Source organism: Ascidiella aspersa, chromosome 2, assembly GCF_963924565.1.
Source record: "Ascidiella aspersa chromosome 2, kaAscAspe10.2, whole genome shotgun sequence".
Classification (NCBI taxonomy): Eukaryota; Metazoa; Chordata; class Ascidiacea; order Phlebobranchia; family Ascidiidae; genus Ascidiella; species Ascidiella aspersa.
Window position 1 is genome coordinate 32327461 of NC_139448.1, and position 17974 is coordinate 32345434.

Genomic DNA, 17974 nt, shown 5'->3' on the forward strand with positions numbered 1-17974 from the left:
AGCCAGTTTTAACGCAGAATGAGACACAATACTCAGTAAAAGTGCCACGTAAAACGATAAAGTCCCACTGTTGTAATTTAAGAAGAACAGGAAAAGTCAACAATAACAATTTATATATATTATAGAACATCGCAACATAAAAAAGGCACTTACCGATTTTCACAAAAACAAGCGTCGAAGAAGTTAGGAAACGCAAAACACGTATTTGAGAAAAACTAATCAAGAGCAAAGATAGAAGTGGCGCGACGACGGACTAAATTAAATGGGCGATTTGTTGACTAGTTGTTAGTTGCATAAACGACTAGCAGATCTCAAAGTTTAAATTGCGTTTGCGGTACTCACAACAGCCAAATATTTCGAGTCATGCGAATTGGGACTTAAATACTTTTTGTCAAAAATGAGATTAATTCACTATATAAGCTTGTCATTTCTAATCGTGAGCCAAATGTTAATATTTGTAGCGGCAATTGCTTCCACCAAGAAAATGTCTACCCATGGTAAAGGCCTCGCGACGTAAACTTAAATGGCGGCCTGCTATTTGCGACCTGTTTTAGGTAATTTGCCATTTGCTAAAACCTTAACTGGTGGTATTTTACACAGTGCGTTGTCAAGTCTACTTTTCTATAACCTTCGGCCGGTCGGTAAACGTAAAACCCAATGCAGACAAATTCTCAATTGAGTTTTTATCGCTATCAATGGGTTAGTAGCGGAAAGTTTTATTAAATTGAAACTGTGGCAGAAATTCAAAAAACCCTTGCTGAGTTGTTCAAATCCAACAGCATTTTTTCCATTATTGACCTCCTAAATGCGAAAAGCTGTAAAAATGGGGAGTTACTTCTTTAAAAGACGTCAGAAAGAGTCTGAAATATTACTCAGAAAAGAGATGACCGCGATAACACAGCTCATCAACGATAACAACGACATTACGTCCTATGGAATGGCGGTTGGTGCGGTAGCTCCAGGTATACCAGGACGCAGTACAGAAAATACGAGCGAACTAACAAGTGTTTAAAGAACGGCGACGGCGGATTTGGGCCAACAAAACCAAATATGGCAGGAAGTGTCGGTCCAACTGGGAAGGGGGACCTTGAACCCATCAAATCTACCAGCTGTATTATTACGGAACCTATACCACTGTGCTAAGCCTTTTTGCTAGACTAAAAATTTACTTGCTTTACGAATCATTCACAGAAGAAGTAATATTTTATTAGAAACCAATTTTTTAAATTATTCATATTCCGAACCCCTTATAACTATAGGCCTCTATTGATAACTAATTAGCGATACTGTAGTTAAATTAATTTAAACGAATTCTTACACGTCAATTATTACATTCAACAAATGTTGCCGGACATTCAAGAAAATCTGTCAAATTGCAATACACTCGTGGACCCCCTAGAACCATTTAATAAACCCGTGACGATATATAGTTTGGGAACCACTGTACTAGGTTTGTCTGGGCTTTTTAAGTCAACTTTTAATCTGAATATACTGTTGCTGCTATAAATATTGTGCCGAAATTTAATTTGCCCCTTGGGGGAATTTTCAAAGGTTTAAGAGGGAGAATTTTTGCCGAAATTTAATTTACCCCTTGGGGGAAATTTCAAAGGTTTAAGAGGGGGAATTTGTAAATTGCACTTTTTAGGTTCTTTTCCGTTAGAGTTGGCATACATCAGTGGTTCTCAAACGGGGTGCCATTTCTAATGCCCGAATGATATTTGAGAATTTATAGGAATCTGATTTTAACTCGTACAAATTTTGGTGTATGATTAGAGTGGAATAAATCCATAACTTCCTACGTTGAGTAAAGTTGATGTGTGTTGTTCCAGTTCCGTTTATTGTGACATTCTAGTGATTTACTCAGGGGGATATCTTGTAGGGGTGCCCCCAGGGCTGCGGAGTCGGTTAAAAAAAAACGATTTTGTCGAGTCCCGAGTTGTCGAGTCCCCAGCTCTGACTTTACAGTAGGCCTACCATATGTCCTCTTTTAGGAGGATTTGTCCTCTTTTCTCAAGAAAACGAAATGATCCTCCGAGGACGCTCAAAAATGTCCAAAAGTCAAAGGACGTGTTAATTTCGAAGCTGAATGCAATGCTTGGATATGGCACGTTTTTCTCAAACGTAACATGGTTCGAAAAAAACTATTTTCTGTTTTGCTATACCTTATTATTAGGTTAAGCGCTATCCTTGCCGACTACTGGGTGTAGGCCTACTAGTGTTAGTCTTTAAAGTTTATTCCATTACAGAAGGTCGAGTGGAAGGAAAGCAAGAGTTCTGCCCTCAGCGAAAGACTTGGGCGGTCTCCAACAAAGAGAGTATATACCAGGCTTTCTCAACCGTGGCCCTCGGCCTCCTTGGCGGGCCACGTGCAATCGGGCATACCTCTGTAGCTATATTGCAAAACCAAAGTGTCACTATGTTCGAAATTTGCAAGTTAAATCAAATGTGTCATTTTTATTATGACTATAAAACTTTCTTGTAACGTTTCGTAACAATGTTTTCTGACACGTTCTTTGACGGGTCAGTAGGCATGTTTAAAGTATGTAATATTGAACTCGTTTTATTACAAAAGTTACGGTTGAAACAGTGGTCGGCAAACTGTGGGCCGCGGCCCAAATGTGGACCACAGACTCATTTTTCATGGCCCGCGAGTTACTTTCGAATGGCTTTAGTGTTATAATGTAGTTGTGGGCCGCGTGATAGCTCTACAATCATTGCACTTTTTTATAAGTTTGTGTGCAATGGACTTTTAAATGGGCAAAGAACCACGTGCTAAATGTGGTCCTGATAGCCTGTCGAACTATATTTTTTGCCAACTTAAACTTTATGCAGTTAAAAACATTTTCGTGCTTGGCGCGTATCATCTTTTATACTATGTGTTACATTATGATATGGCAATGTTTGGGGGCATGATGGCGCCGTGTAATATTTTAACTTAAAACCAAATGTCCTGATTTCTTGCATTTTATGACTTATAACTATACAGTTCAATTTCTGTCAAATTATACTATAAATGATTTCGAACAAGTTTCCGTTTCAATCCTGTCATGTGCCATATGCGCCACGTATCCACTGTTTTCGTAGTGGTCACGTAGTGAGCCTCTGAAAAGCGGAACACTTGTTTAGCTTATTGCCAGGTGCAGAAATTCGCAATTTTCTTAAAGGGCGTTAACTTGTAACAACAAACTTGTAAAACGAAAGTATGGTGCAGACTGCAAGGTTACTCAAAGTCAATTTTAGGCGAATATTTAGCGAGGTTATGCACAGCGTATTTATTAAGTGATAGTAAAGCATTAATAAAACGAAAATTCAGAAATCATTTGACGAATCTAGTAATGTTCGCTTGGCTCAGTACCAAACAGTGCTGGATATAAAAAATACCTTTGTAAGATCAAGCTTTGTAATGACGACTATATTAATTTAAATTAAAATGACTGATTTGTTATATTATAGAAAATTACTGATTTTGTTAAACTTTTAGGGGCAGCTCGACTCGATGAAGGGGCAGCTCGACTCGATGACCGAATGGTCCTTTCGCTGTCCTTGTGTTATTATTTATGTTATTTTGTTTTTTTCGATGTTTGCAAACATGCACAAAAATAAATTGAATCTGAATCTGAATCTTTTAGAAATCTTTAGAAACTTCGTTGATTTATTCTTTAAATAATAGCAATATTTGTTAGTAACATGAAGAAATCAGTTAAACAAATAACAAGTAAAAACAATTATTTACAACCCTGGTATTTTTATAACCAGGGTGTCACGAGGGTTGATAGCCTTTCAAAGGGGGGCACGAACAAAAAAGATTGAGAACAACAAAAAGGTTGAGAACCACTGGGATATACAGAGCATACAGACAGACAAAAGAAAAAGGCAATTAATACAATACAGCAGAAATATAATCTCTGTCGTTAAAAACAAGCCTGCAGAGTCACACACAGCTGTGGGGAAATTCTCTTTAAACTTTGGATGTTTGGATATCATCTTAAGATTTGCCTAACTATCCATAATATCAAGCGACGGGCTTATCGTTTTTGCCCGAAACGTTATAGCTTCCTAATCAGTTAACAGAAAATGTGCGAAACCACACAATGTAACGGAAAAACACTTTTTTTGCTTAAATGCTTTTCAGAGATAGTAAAATTAAAAAACACCAAGGGGGTTTAAACCAAGGTTAAGCAATATGTGGCAACCTAATAATAGAAACACGAAAACAACCAAAATACTTATACACTAGTTTTCAACGTAAAGGAGTGATAAAATCTTATTGGAACGACTTATACCACTCCAATAAAGCTGTATATGCCTTTGTTGCATTGGTGCTCTCTACATTAAATCCTTCAATAAAGCTGACACATGACTTTTTATCCATTCCACGAGATAAGCACTGCGCATACAATTGTTCCGCCTGAAAAACGGATGGTGAAATTAGGAGTAGAGAATCATTGTAGTCTTACTCGTTTTACTTACGTGCGTAATCTGAGCTTGTGTGAAGTTGATTGCAATTCTCATACTAATACCCGGAACATCGGTGATAGGCTTGCCTCTCATAGGACCGCTCAACTTGACGTGCTGTACACTGAATCCGGGTGCATTTTGGATTGACATTTTTAATGCAAAGCGCCTATGTAATTAATGACTATACCTATACACAAATTCACATGGTTTAATTGCTATAAACATACAAAACGCTCAAAATTATATCGTTCAAAATAGATGCGAACACACAATAAGACTTAAGAAGCAAAAATATCTAAAGCAGGGTAAAACATAGTATTAACAGCGATGCCAACAAAAAACAAATACGCAGCAATAACCACGATTGAATAAGTTCTTAACTCGTTCATAAATGACAGTAGGAAGAGTGCTACAGTGGTCTTTTTTCCAACTGTGTGTCATTCCGACGTTGATTTTATACTAGTTTCGGTCATATTTCTGGACTTTATATATAAAGCATATAGCGCCCTAAAATCCTTAACGTTACACCTTCTTGATAGTTCCCAAGCTCAATGATTTAAGCATTGCGACAGAAACACTTCTTAGATTTTATCCTTGCAACCAATTTAGAAGGATAATGTTTGTACATACAAAATAAGACACGTGCGAGCGAAATCATGAAAACAAATAACAAAAAGGCATTAGTACACAATAACAAAGTATCTGTTGAAATTTTATAGTGACTATTCTTCACTGATTGCACAAATACCACATGTGCAAAGCTAGATAAACAAATTCGAATTCTAAATCGACATCTCGAAAGTCCTCCATATAATAAAAGAAACACTCCTTGATTCCCCCTGTTTGTCTAAGTGTGCTGTACAGTTGTTCTGCCTAAAAAACAAAATAACATTAAACCCGCCGAAGCAGTGCTTTTAAACCTAAAAAAATCGTTCGCACTTTGTTATTTCGGAAAAATTTCATTTGCACGAAACAAGCACAGTAAGTTTGCAACCTTTTGTTTTAACAATGTAAGTTTGCAACCTTTGGTTTTAACAATGTAAGTTTGCAACCTTTAGAAATACAGTAACAATGAAAGGGTTTGCTTATTGAAATCGTGGGCATTAACTGATTTAAAATAGATAGCCTAAGCTGCACTAAAACCCTGATGGAATATAGTGCTGCACCTGTAACGCACAAGTGGGCGCACCAGCTTGTTTAATTATTGCATTACACATAACAAAAAATAATAATATGTACCATTTTCATCCGCACATTTATCCCCACGACGTTTGTCATCCGAATTACAATATTTTTCATTCGCGCTAAAGACAAACTTATTAATATATATGAATAAACTCTGAGCCTGTCAACCTCAGTTGGTAAAACCAGGGGTGAGCAAACTTATCGGCATGCAAACTTAATTGCGAAATTTTTTGAAGATTCGCAAAATTATTTTAAAGATTCGCAAAATATGGATTAGGTTTGGTGGATTTTTGTGCAACCATGTGAATTCACAAAAGCGTTCTGTTGTGGAGCATCACAAATGTAATTGCAACAGTCCAACATCATTGTTATTTTTTTAAGCGGCCGCATGCTATGTAACATCACAGTAATATTAAATCTGGACTAAAGACCAAATGATTTTTAATCATTGGTTGCGGACTCAGTGTCTTACTTTTGTTATGCCTTTTTGCATCAGTTTATGTCCAGTCTTCGGCCCAATTCCTGGTATATCGGTGACATTTTTTTGGTCTATCCTCTCACTGACGAACTAAAATATTTTTCATAATTTCATTAGCTTTTTACGTGAGAAACAAAACCTAAACAAATGGCTAATTACCTCTAGTCCGTATTTTTTAAAATACTGCAAGTTGATGACGGCCTGATTTCTTTCGGCGTCTTGAGCGATATCAAGCTTAAATAGTTTAATAGGATTGTCAATTCCTAGTATTTCGTTAACATCGCGCAAATTCGTCTGTAAGTATCTAGCCAGGACTTCATCTTTCGCGTTCTCGTTTTCAGTCAAAATTGAGATTATCAAGAAGCGTTCCCAAAACAAGCCGTGCAACTTTATGTTAGGATGAATTTGACTGAAAAAATCTTGCAAACGTTTTACTACATATATTCGACGTGGAATTTCCGATTCTTCTATGGAAATCCCGTCTACTTTAAACCGTACATTCGAAATTTCCATATTTGCCATGATAGTGGTCGTTGACCGGTAATTAATTTTATAACAATATTATCATTACTTACGCCAAGATCGCACTGATAAAAACAAATTTACACATTTCACAATTTTTACTGTGTAAAACAATACGTGTTTCGTGCTTCGCGCGAACTTCTATCAAATATTTCAGTGTTTTTTCAAGAGCGCGTTGTGAAAAATCTCTTTACTTATTTTAAATCGAGGCTTACTGATTGAAAAATGAGATATTTTTAGGGTTTTAACTGAAGTCAGGACATGCAGCAAGTTAAACGACCTAAACCGACATTTTGTTATTTTTAGTCGAATTTACATTTTTTTTTATTATACGTAGCCGGCTATGGTATGTTGCGCCGTGTTACTAATAAACTCAACAAAGTGTAATATGTGTTGAATTATAGACCACTAGTGCTCAAACCTTTATTCTTGCGACACCGTTAGAATTTCGACGTTTTTGGCGACGCACCTAGCTATACAAATTTCGCTCATTTTTGGTTGTTCCATCTGATTGCATTAGACCAGTGGTTCCCAATTTGGGGGTCGGTGGACGTTGTCAGGGGGGTGGCCTTGCATTTTTTGTCAAAGGAAAAAAAAAAAAATTACCAATAAAACTAACATTTTGGCAGCAAGAGGAGCAAGAATCATCACCAGACTAACATTTGTGCTTGTGACATTTTCCTGATGTCGGTGTTTATGAAATTACATTTGCTTTTTTTTTAATGAATAGTAGAAGCTCAAGTCTAATAGCCTAGTGCCCTAGTATATAGGCCGTGGCCAATTAAAAAGCGAAGAATAGGATTGCGACTTAGTAAAATTCAATGTAACCTCATTTTAAGTCTATTAAATTCTCTGTAATATATTTTAACATATTTTCCACTTGAACGATTTACAGAAACGAGATTATATAAAAACATACATAGATCTACTGATATAAAATAATTGTTTAATTCATATTAAGATCTCTTAGTTTTAGACCTTAAAAATTGTAAATCAGTTCTTATTATTTTAGTTCAAGTGTCGTTTCCCATTATTACGCCATAGGCACACAATACACTTTAATTTTTTACAATAAAAGTCTTCATGGTGCAACTAAGATAACGCAAATAAAAATATGGTTAGTTGTTCATATTCATGGCGTAAATCGGGACATGTATGAAAACATCCTGTCAAGAAATGTAAACATTTTGCCAAATTGTATATAATGATTGTAATCTGGTTTTATACCCCCAACTGGGGTGTCGCATTTTTTTTTGTTAAAAAAAAGTTTTTGAAAAGAGGGCTGCGCGAACAAAAATATTGGGAACCTCTATACTATATTTAAAGTCCATCAAACTAAAACGTGAAACAAACAAAAACGCAACTGCACAAACTTTATACAAAAAAAAACAGAGTGCGAAATTTATAGGCAGTTTTGTCACATATCACAATAAATAAGCACGAAACGATTAAATTAACAAAAAATATTGACATTTTTTATTATTCTCAGTAAAATTCAATCCTATAAGTTACTCACATAGCCTACTTGTTGTAATTTTTCCATAGTTCAGTTTTGCTATATTTTACGAGCAAACGTGCGGAGGCAATGCGCCATACGTTGGCAACCCTTATTATCTAATTTAACGTTTAGGGTTGTGCAATCTGCGGCACGCAGGCCAAAATACGTGGCCCACGAGAGGCTTTAATTTCAGCCCCGCGCCACGAATATACATAAAACTTACTGTACTGAATCGAACACAACCGACTTGCGTTTATATATGACTCATTCCCATCGTTTCAGTGTCATTCTTCTATAGTTTAATTGTAGGCCACCGTAGTTGTTGGCCGCATGGTAGTCGAACTTTCATTGCACTTTATTTTAACAATTGGTGTGTCATATAATGTTTTAAATTGGCTCAGCTTGGAAAGACCCACGTGCCAAATATGGTCTTGTGAGCCTGTAAAACTATATTTTTTGCCAATCTTAACTTTATGTAAACGCAATTTTTTCGCGCCTCGCGCGTATATTCTTTTTTATAAAATGTTTTTTATTATAGCATGGCAGTGTTTTGGCCATTAAGCGCCGTAGAATATTTCACCTTAAACCAAATATCCCCCTGAATCCGCCACTATATTCGTAGTGGTTTTACGTAGTGGACCTAAGTAGTTGTGAAAAAAACTACTCTGGGCCGCAACAAAAAGCTTGCCGACCACTGCACTAACAGGTAGACGACGAGATATGCGAGTGGCCCGTGGTCTAATCCGAATACACATATTTGGCCCGGCAGTATAAAAGGTTGCACACCCCTGATCTAGTTTAACGTTTAGGGTTGTGCAATCTGCGGCACGTAGGGCCAAAATACGTGACCCGCGAGAGGCTTTAATTTCAGCCCCGCGCCACGAATATACATAAAACTTACTGTACTGAATCGAACACAACCGACTTGCGTTTATATATCACTCATTCCCATTGTTTCAGTGTCATTCTTCTATAGTTTAATTGTAGGCCACCGTAGTTGTTGGCCGCATGGTAGTCGTACTTTCATTGCACTTTATTTTAACAATTGGTGTGTCATATAATGTTTTAAATTGGCTCAGCTTGGAAAGACCCACGTGCCAAATATGGTCTTGTGAGCCTGTAAAACTATATTTTTTGCCAACTTTAACTTTATGTAAACGCAAATTTTTCGCGCCTCGCGCGTATATTCTTTTTTATAAAATGTTTTTTATTATAGCATGGCAGTGTTTTGGCCATTAAGCGCCGTAGAATATTTCACCTTAAACCAAATATCCCCCTGAATCCGCCACTATATTCGTAGTGGTTTTACGTAGTGGACCTAAGTAGTTGTGAAAAAAACTACTCTGGGCCGCAACAAAAAGCTTGCCGACCACTGCACTAACAGGTAGACGACGAGATATGCGAGTGGCCCGTGGTCTAATCCGAATACACATATTTGGCCCGGCAGTATAAAAGGTTGCACACCCCTGATCTAGTTTAACGTTTAGGGTTGTGCAATCTGCGGCACGCAGGGCCAAAATACGTGACCCGCGAGAGGCTTTAATTTCAGCCCCGCGCCACGAATATACATAAAACTTACTGTACTGAATCGAACACAACCGACTTGCGTTTATATATGACTCATTCCCATTGTTTCAGTGTCATTCTTCTATAGTTTAATTGTAGGCCACCGTAGTTGTTGGCCGCATGGTAGTCGTACTTTCATTGCACTTTATTTTAACAATTGGTGTGTCATATAATGTTTTAAATTGGCTCAGCTTGGAAAGACCCACGTGCCAAATATGGTCTTGTGAGCCTGTAAAACTATATTTTTTGCCAACTTTAACTTTATGTAAACGCAAATTTTTCGCGCCTCGCGCGTATATTCTTTTTGATATAATGTTTTATATTATAGCATGGCAGTGTTTTGGCCATTAAGCGCCGTAGAATATTTCACCTTAAACCAAATATCCCCCTGAATCCGCCACTATATTCGTAGTGGTTTTACGTAGTGGACCTAAGTAGTTGTGAAAAAAACTACTCTGGGCCGCAACAAAAAGCTTGCCGACCACTGCACTAACAGGTAGACGACGAGATATGCGAGTGGCCCGTGGTCTAATCCGAATACACATATTTGGCCCGGCAGTATAAAAGGTTGCACACCCCTGATCTAGTTTAACGTTTAGGGTTGTGCAATCTGCGGCACGCAGGGCCAAAATACGTGACCCGCGAGAGGCTTTAATTTCAGCCCCGCGCCACGAATATACATAAAACTTACTGTACTGAATCGAACACAACCGACTTGCGTTTATATATGACTCATGCCCATTGTTTCAGTGTCATTCTTCTATAGTTTAATTGTAGGCCACCGTAGTTGTTGGCCGCATGGTAGTCGAACTTTCATTGCACTTTATTTTAACAATTGGTGTGTCATATAATGTTTTAAATTGGCTCAGCTTGGAAAGACCCACGTGCCAAATATGGTCTTGTGAGCCTGTAAAACTATATTTTTTGCCAATCTTAACTTTATGTAAACGCAAATTTCTCGCGCTTCGCGCGTATATTCTTTATTTCACCTTAAAACCAAATATCCCCCTGAATTCGCCACTGTTTTCGTTGTGGTTTTATGTAGTGGACCTTTAGGTAGCTCTGAAAAGAATATAAAAGTTTTCCGACCACTGCACTAACAGGTAGACGACGATATATTGCAAGTGGCCCGTGGCCTAATCCGAATACACATATTTGGCCCGGCAGTATAAAACGTTGCACGCCCCTGGTTTGAACCAGGGGTGTCCAACTCAAACATGCCGGCGTGCCAATTTTTATCTTATAACTTCTTCCCGTGCCAAAGTTTCGTAACCGAACCAATTCTTTTTAATCATAAAAGCGCCTTTTTTCCAAAAATCAGAACTTTTATTTGAACTTGAAAAAAAAACTGTCTAGTAGAAATGCGTATCACTACATCAAAGTGTCTCTCGGTCAGCTTACTTTTGTTTCTTCACACCAAGCTATATAGTATTATGTGAATATGCTATAAGCCTCCACACATGCAGTATAATGTTACAATATCAAAAGTAATTGTTGGTTGTCGTGATTGTTTTATATTGTGAACAAACAATGGCAATTGGCTGTATAACAAATTTTGTATTTTCTGACAATTGGCTGAATAACAAATTGAGCTCTTTTGGCAATTGGCTAAATAACAATTTTAGTATTTTTTTTGGGGGGGGAGGCTTGCGTGCCATTTTTTATTAGTTCGCGTGCCACATTTAGCACGCGTGCCGCTTGTTGGACACCGCTGGTTTAAACTCTACTTCTTGGTAAAGGCATGAAAGAGTTTTGAAAGTGGAAACGCCACTGACACAATACGACAAACCACGCGTTTTTTTATTTTCCTTTGTATTCTGTTCATAGCACCAAACAAGTCGTCAAGTCTGAAATTTTGTTGGTGTTGTATAAAAGTACATTTTTGGAGACTAAATTAGCTTTCATTTTATTGAGTGTTTGCATTAAAAAATAGCCAAAAGATTTTCTAAAAGCGTAATAAACATATTTAACAAAAATGATTCGCGCAAAGCACGAAATTGTTTCCATTCCAGTCAATGTAGTTAAAAAAATCGTTTGGAGAACATAATTTCGTGAATGTAGATAATAAGGAACAACCATTAGACATTACAAACCTATTTAGTTAAGTCGATAAATTAAGTTCAGAGCAATCACTCGTCTAAAAATAACAAAAATGCATTATACAGCAACCAAATTTTATGCTCAAAAATTGAGAAAAATAACTAACAACACTGTTTCCCAATAACGTGAGACAATGCCAATCTGTGTTTATATATAGCATAAAGACATAATAACGATGTACACACACCTTTGTTACTGGCTGTCATTGTATGGAACTATACAACATTCGATTCCATGTGTACAGATTTTACACAACCGGAGTTCTGAAACAATGGAGTCGTTGGCGGAACAAGGTGGGTGTGGGTGGTTTGGTTTGGGTTGGCACAAAAATTCAAACGAAACTTAATTATATTTCTGGTAGGCTATGTTTTATGTCTGCCCATTTTGACAAAATCGTTGTAATAGTAAAAATGCGTCACGCGTCTCACCGCACCCTCCAAAAACAAAGTTTGGCAATTTATACGATTAAAAATCGTTTTTTTCGCTTTGCGCAAATCGATAAAACATTTTAATGTATCTTTTGTATTGCTTGTAACACCTGTTAAAATGTAAAACGAACGAAATAAACAAATTGGTTGGTGTATTTTATTGTTATATATTTTATATATGAAAACCAAACAAAAATCCTGTATCCGCACCTCAACAACGACCAATATGAAAGGTAAAATGTCATACGAAATTACGTGAAAGAACAAGTTGAGAAACGCGCATACACTTAAGGAATCGGAATAAAAGAAAAAAGTGGCGCTACGACAACGAAATTAAAATGCCGATTTTTCAGCAGTAGTTTAAATAGATAGCGGGACTGAAATTGTTAGTTGTGTACGCCATACATACAAAAATCGCTTATTTCATGCCATGCGAATAAGGCCCCAGAGCTTTTTCCCCAAAAAACAGCCTTCCATTATTACGCTTTTTGTTCTCAGCATTCTTAATCGTCCAACTGCTCCTGCTGTCACTTCAAAGGAAGTTAGTTCCCTTTATTGGCCCATTTAATGAAAATGAGGCTGTAAACATGGGGAATGACTTTTTTAAGACCTCAGCATGACTCAGCAGAGCCATGGCCACGATGACGCAGCTTATGACGCAATGCGCGCGCGCTTCGACGTCGGTTCCTCGTTTTCCACGTCACTACTGACGTCATCACGCTCTCCGTCATGCGAAGCCTGACTCTGGCCCTGCAATTTAAAAGTTTTTGCTGTTTTAATTGTAAAGAGAAACGTTTTTTAAGTTAAAATTGTATCCTATTGACATGAAGAGAAAAAATAACATAAAGACGTAATTATAGTTTTCAATAGAACGACCAACAAGAAATTAGAAGACTGGTATTTTTTGCATAAAAACGTATTTTTAAATGGATTGTCGGTGGTAACAAAGAAAATTTATAAAATAGTTTTCAAAGACCTAAAGTTGGACCACTGGAAGTACTTTGAATGTAATTCGAAAACACAAAAGAATAAATGGTTAGTTCAACACAATGTCATGAACAGAAAACGTTCGTATTATTAAACAAAACTACTTGGAAGTAATGCATTATTTGCTAGGCAGGTATTTTGCTGAATTGCTTCATGGAAAATAACGCTAAGTATAGTAAATTGTCAGAGTCCCAAACTGCACGCATCAAACGAAATATACAGTACTTCAAATGAAGTTATATAATTATTTAAGGGGGGCTGACCACCCCAAGTTCTAGCTAGGGGTGCTCGGAAAATCCTAAGCACCCCCCCCCCCAGATCGGCGCCCGTGATCACAACTATTGCCTAGAAACGTCAAACGTTTAAAATAAATAGATTAATTCCAACATTTGTTTTAGCCTGTTTGAAAAGGGTTCTACACAGGCTAAATGTTCTTCGATTAATTATCCAATATTTGAGTCTAACCGCGCAGTAAGGCATAAGCCAGCGGAAACAAGAATTTTTCAGCCTGTAGCATTTTAGTCGTGAGCTGCCGTAATATAATCCTTACGTTAACACATTACAAGTTGCTTTGTGGATTTTTTATTAAGGTGATTACTTATACTAGCGCGATTATTTTTTGACCTAAAAAATAGGAAATTTCGACCTGAAAAATTAAAATTTTGACAAATTTTGACGTGAAAATAATTTATTTTGACAAAATTTTGACCTGTTAGAAATACATTGATTCAAATAACCTAGGCGTCGTTAATCACGCGTTTCTATACCGTATATTGCTCTAATAAAGATATAATACGGTTAAAATGACTTTAACATATATCAAAACTAAATTTTTTTGATAGAATGAACGATAAATTTCAAAATACCTGAACGACCAATTTCAAAAAGCTGACTTTAGTTTTTTTTTTCTATTTTTTAAGCAATTTATGTGTATTTTTATTCGATATTGACTTGAAAAACTTTTGACAAAATTTTGACTTTTTTTGACAAGTCAAAAATTAATCGCCCTGGTGATTACAAAAAATACCTAATTATTGCTGTGGTTAAAATCATTTCTCACGAAATACTGTTCTTTTTAACGCAATAAACGATTTTCTCAGTAATTTTAATGAAAATACCCACTACACCTGACAATAACTGAAGGTAAATCACAACAACTTACTTCCTTGGCCAGCGCCTCGCGTTCGGCCATTGTGATGCGCAACACGTCACTGCGGATCCGGAAGTCGCGTGACGTAGGCAAGTGGTGTGACGTCATAAAGTCGATCTTGGCTTTGCGCCCGAGCAGGATCAGGTGGTGCTCGTGCTGTTCGATGGCGAACACTAGACGCGCAATTCCCTTCATTTCACGAAGCACTTTGGCCTGTACATTAAGAACGGCTTGGCTGAGTTATAGTCCCGGCCGGATAGCGACTGGCAAAAAAGCGAACGTCAGTAGAGCGACCTTTTTATAGCGATTCATTTAAAACAGCGACTGTCAATAGAGCGACTGCATAAATGGCGACAGGATTGAAACAGCGACTGTTACGATAGCGACTTTACTGGCCGGTCAGAATGAGATATGCTCACGAGGTCGCAGACTTATGTTAGAGTTGAGCAAGAGTTACAGATAGTGAGTTTTTTCATTTAAAAATGTGCGCATTAATAAATTTAACTAAAAAAACGTTGAAAAGTTTTTGTGCATGTCATAATCAGACACTTGATATGAGAATCAGGCAGTCCAATATAGGAATTTGATACTTAAACCTAACAAACAGAAACTTGAAAGTAAAGTTAGATGGTGCAATTTAAATTATGCCTTAAGTCTTAATACTATTATGAGATTATAAATAATACACGTCTCATTGTGTGTTATCTCATTTTAAAGCGCTCCAAGCCTAGCTCCCACCTTTGAAGTTACGGACACTCCAGCAGATGCGGCAGACCCTTCCTTCTTCTTGTTTTTCTTGGCGTCTTGTTTTGCGCGAACTGACTCCAGTCTTTCGGTCTGCGCGCTCTCGGCGTACATTATGAAGCCGTAGATGGGACGCATCAGCTTCGAGCCAACGAATGCACTCAACTTCTCGAAACGCGATGGCACGTGACCCAAGGCCTGGCTGTACAACCACTGGTACTGTGAAATAAAATGGATTTTATAGCTAGGAAATGGTTCAGAAGAGCCAACTGTATTTAAATACAACCACTGGTAATGGGAAATAAAAGGTTTAGAAAATCTCTAACCAGTATGGTACTGCAAGTGAAGTAGGGTTTTAGGCTGGAAAAAGATGTTTAGAAGAGCCGACTGTATACACCACAACCACTAGTACTGAGAATTAAAACGTATTTTCAGCTGGAACAATGTTTAGAAGATCCTACTGTATGCACTATGCAACCAATGGTACTGCGATACAAAATGAAATATTAAGATAAAACAGTTTTAGAAGAGCCAAATGTATACACTATACAGCCACTGATACTGCGAGATAAAATCCATTTCAAAAAACTGCAAATTGTAACTGCAAGTTAAAAATAGGATCAATGAGGTGCGTCATAAATCAAAGTTAACGACTTGACAAAGCCGGTGTTTTGGTCTAACTCTAAAAAATGTGGAACTCAAATAGAATAAAAATGTATTCAAGGAGAAGGCGCCAACGACAACTTCCATTAAAATTTGATCAAAATTTATTTTAGAATATCGAAAAACATTTTGTCTAATATTGTTTTAGTAACCGTATTTAAGGAAAATTAGCAAGTAAAACTCATAGTTAAAAACATGAGTAAAAGCAGGATCAGACGTTTTGTTTAAAGGAAAATATATTTCGCCAAAGTGGCATCATCAGTTCCTGTAAGAGTACAAATAAATAAAATCAGAGCGCAGCCATCAACAAACCAATAAAAGTAAACAATAAAATATTGAAACATTATAATAGACTAAAAACGCAATGAAAAGCACTACAGCCTCGCAGGCAACACGACACGCCATTAAGGGAAATTAGAGTATGCTGCGAAAAAAAATCAAACCGGCAGGCCCGATCATGAAATGGAGTCTTAATACATTCAAGAAGAAGGCGCAAACGTGCCTTTTAATTCAACTTTACAATCAATCAGCCATTTATGGCCGCCTAAAACTAGTCCGGGAACTCCAAAGGAATCCATTAGCCCCCAGTTTTAAAATACCCCGGCTATTTAGTCAACAATGCGGCAATTCGATACAAGAAAAGTTAGGCATTTATGGTCCCATAAAAATTAGTCCCCAAGGGGTCATGTACCTCAGTTTAACGACTCCTGCTATGGTCCAGGGGTGGGAAAATGCATTCAATGGAAAAGCAATTCGCAGAAAATACAAGTACCAGGGAGCATCAAAATTACTTCAATACGAAAACGTTATTTTTTAATTATTTTCAATACAAAAATGTAAGTTCATCAATAATTTAATATAACAAAACGGTAATAATTAACACAATAGTAATAACTGTAATAACAAAATACCACGAACGATATTTATCAATATCAGTCTTTTGTTAACTAACTCTTCGGATTCTATGCCTAGTGTTACGTCATAAACGAAATGCTTACCTAAATAATGAAAATAAAAAGAGGAAACTTTCATAAACGGTATCTTGGTAGCGTTTACAATTATTTTGGAATTTTACGATTGGACTAGAAGAGCCACAAAAAACATGCCGGCGAGCCGCAGTTTGCCCACTCCTGATATAGCCAAAAAAGCGGCGATTCGATACAAGCGAACTCACGTATTTAGATAGCGCCATGAGAAAAGTGAAGAAGCCGGTGAACGTCCTCAGTACGTTGTCCACGTTGGCGGCGCTCTGACACGCGCACTGGGCCAGCTCCAGCAGACCAACAGCAACGGTGCATACACGGCCGCATACAGAACCTGGATAAAGAATAAAGATATATGCAAAGCTGGGTCGAGCTGGAAGACTTGAATAACTATAAAGCCTTTTTTTCTGCACACTTTTGTATTATTGCTAAATAAATTGACGTTTTTGGCGCGTGTCTCAATTCCAGTTCAAGAGTTGGCTTTATTTGTAGTTTTTTTTTTTTGTAGTTTTTTTTTTGTAAATTTGATTATTTGAATGCTTATCTAATGTGTAAAAACGGAAAGGCTCTAAATTTTTTTAAACATCTTTTTTTTTCAAGTCGGCTTGTTGGTTTAAATTAAAGCTTTAGCTAAAGGAAAAGTAACGCACTTGGCCGTCTGTGTTTGAAGGTGCCATTGTCTGTGTTTGAAGTTGCCATGGTCACATTCCAAATGCGAGCGCCTATTGAACCTGGTGTAAGAAAACATACAAAGCTGGGTCTTGTTATCGCTTGGTACGTAAATAAAAAGACTAAAGGTGATATGACGCCGATATTTATCTGTAGAGGCCAGGGCGTCGTCACGACCCACATGCGAGCATTTATTGAACCTGGCGTAAAAAAAGCTAATATTTACCAATCTATTGTCGCGAAACGCGTGAAGAACACAATTACGTTTTGTGACACTATGTACTATTTAACCAAGGCCTGGAACAAACAACGCTGTTCGTTCGTTAAAAAAATAGCGTGCTAAACATCGCCGGCGCCAAGCAACACAACTTCCGCCTATTCCAAATCCAATTCAATAAGGTTACTATGGCAAACTTGGTTTTATTTACAGTCGAATAAAGAAGTATAGAGGCGGAAACGATGGAATTTCTATAAAATTTAAGAGCAAAATAACTAATTAAACATTTATAAAAAGTTACCCATTGCGTTATCGTTTTCTACTTT

At 37.2% G+C, this 17974-nt stretch overlaps 1 protein-coding gene and 1 long non-coding RNA gene across 2 annotated transcripts; both read right to left on the bottom strand.

Annotated features, from left to right (window-relative positions):
• Nucleotides 1–12599: 12599 nt before the first annotated feature.
• Nucleotides 12600–14574, bottom strand: LOC146164965 (Fanconi anemia group I protein-like). The gene is made up of 2 exons (XM_083383078.1): nucleotides 14385–14574; nucleotides 12600–12985 (listed from the first exon to the last, which is right to left on the bottom strand). The coding sequence occupies exons 1-2, from the start codon at nucleotides 14565–14567 to the stop codon at nucleotides 12887–12889; spliced, it is 282 nt and encodes a 93-aa protein (XP_083239204.1). The 5' UTR covers nucleotides 14568–14574; the 3' UTR covers nucleotides 12600–12886.
• Nucleotides 14575–14904: 330 nt separating this feature from the next.
• On the bottom strand, nucleotides 14905–17007 carry LOC146164966 (uncharacterized). The gene is made up of 2 exons (XR_014494606.1): nucleotides 16954–17007; nucleotides 14905–15335 (listed from the first exon to the last, which is right to left on the bottom strand). It is a non-coding gene; the product is annotated as an uncharacterized LOC146164966 (long non-coding RNA).
• Nucleotides 17008–17974: the final 967 nt, after the last annotated feature.

Coding starts and splice junctions, on each gene's coding strand:
- LOC146164965 (XM_083383078.1), bottom strand. CDS start 14,567: ATGAAGGGAATTGCGCGTCTAGTGTTCGCCATCGAACAGCACGAGCAC. Junction 12,986..14,384: donor GCGAGGCGCTGGCCAAGGAA/GTAAGTTGTTGT, acceptor TTTAAATTGCAG/GGCCAGAGTCAGGCTTCGCA.